The following is a 391-nucleotide window of genomic DNA, read 5'->3' on the forward strand; positions in this document are numbered from 1 at the left end:
TACAATATACGGCATCCGCATCCTTCGACAACACAGGACAAGACACCATGTTACCAATTGTGCACTTTCGCCTTGTGTTGAACCGGACGAGACCGTGCGCAATGCAGTGGCATTCAAGAAGACCCAGAGAAAGCACTTATTTTTGCTTTAGTGCATGATCCGGAGTTTAGATTGGCATCGGCACTTGCAACGGTATTTGAATAGTGAGAGTGTCGTATCTGATCTTTGCTCACTGTGTTATAACTTGCAGACACCTTCGGGTGCCGACGTCAATGTAATTCGTGCACTTTTATTTGTGTTTGAAGATTACGAAGATCAGCTTCGAAAGCTGCCGGGACTTTTAATGTTTCGCGAGATGGTACATACACTAAACTGGAACGAATTGTTTCGA

The 391-nt window shown here is 44.5% G+C and overlaps 1 protein-coding gene across 1 annotated transcript in view; it reads left to right on the plus strand.

Moving 5' to 3' along the window:
• Positions 1-391, plus strand: part of PHALS_00060 (chromodomain protein, putative) — a gene marked incomplete at both ends in the record, with an annotated part of 1,944 nt that overhangs the window by 1,238 nt on the left and 315 nt on the right. Inside the window, 2 exons of the mRNA XM_024727347.1 lie at positions 108-192; positions 251-358. Coding sequence (XP_024572092.1) covers positions 108-192; positions 251-358 — 193 coding nt within the window. The remainder of the gene's footprint in view (positions 1-107; positions 193-250; positions 359-391) is intronic.

Source organism: Plasmopara halstedii, assembly GCF_900000015.1.
Source record: "Plasmopara halstedii genome assembly, contig: Scaffold_110, whole genome shotgun sequence".
Lineage (NCBI taxonomy): Eukaryota > Oomycota > Peronosporomycetes > Peronosporales > Peronosporaceae > Plasmopara > Plasmopara halstedii.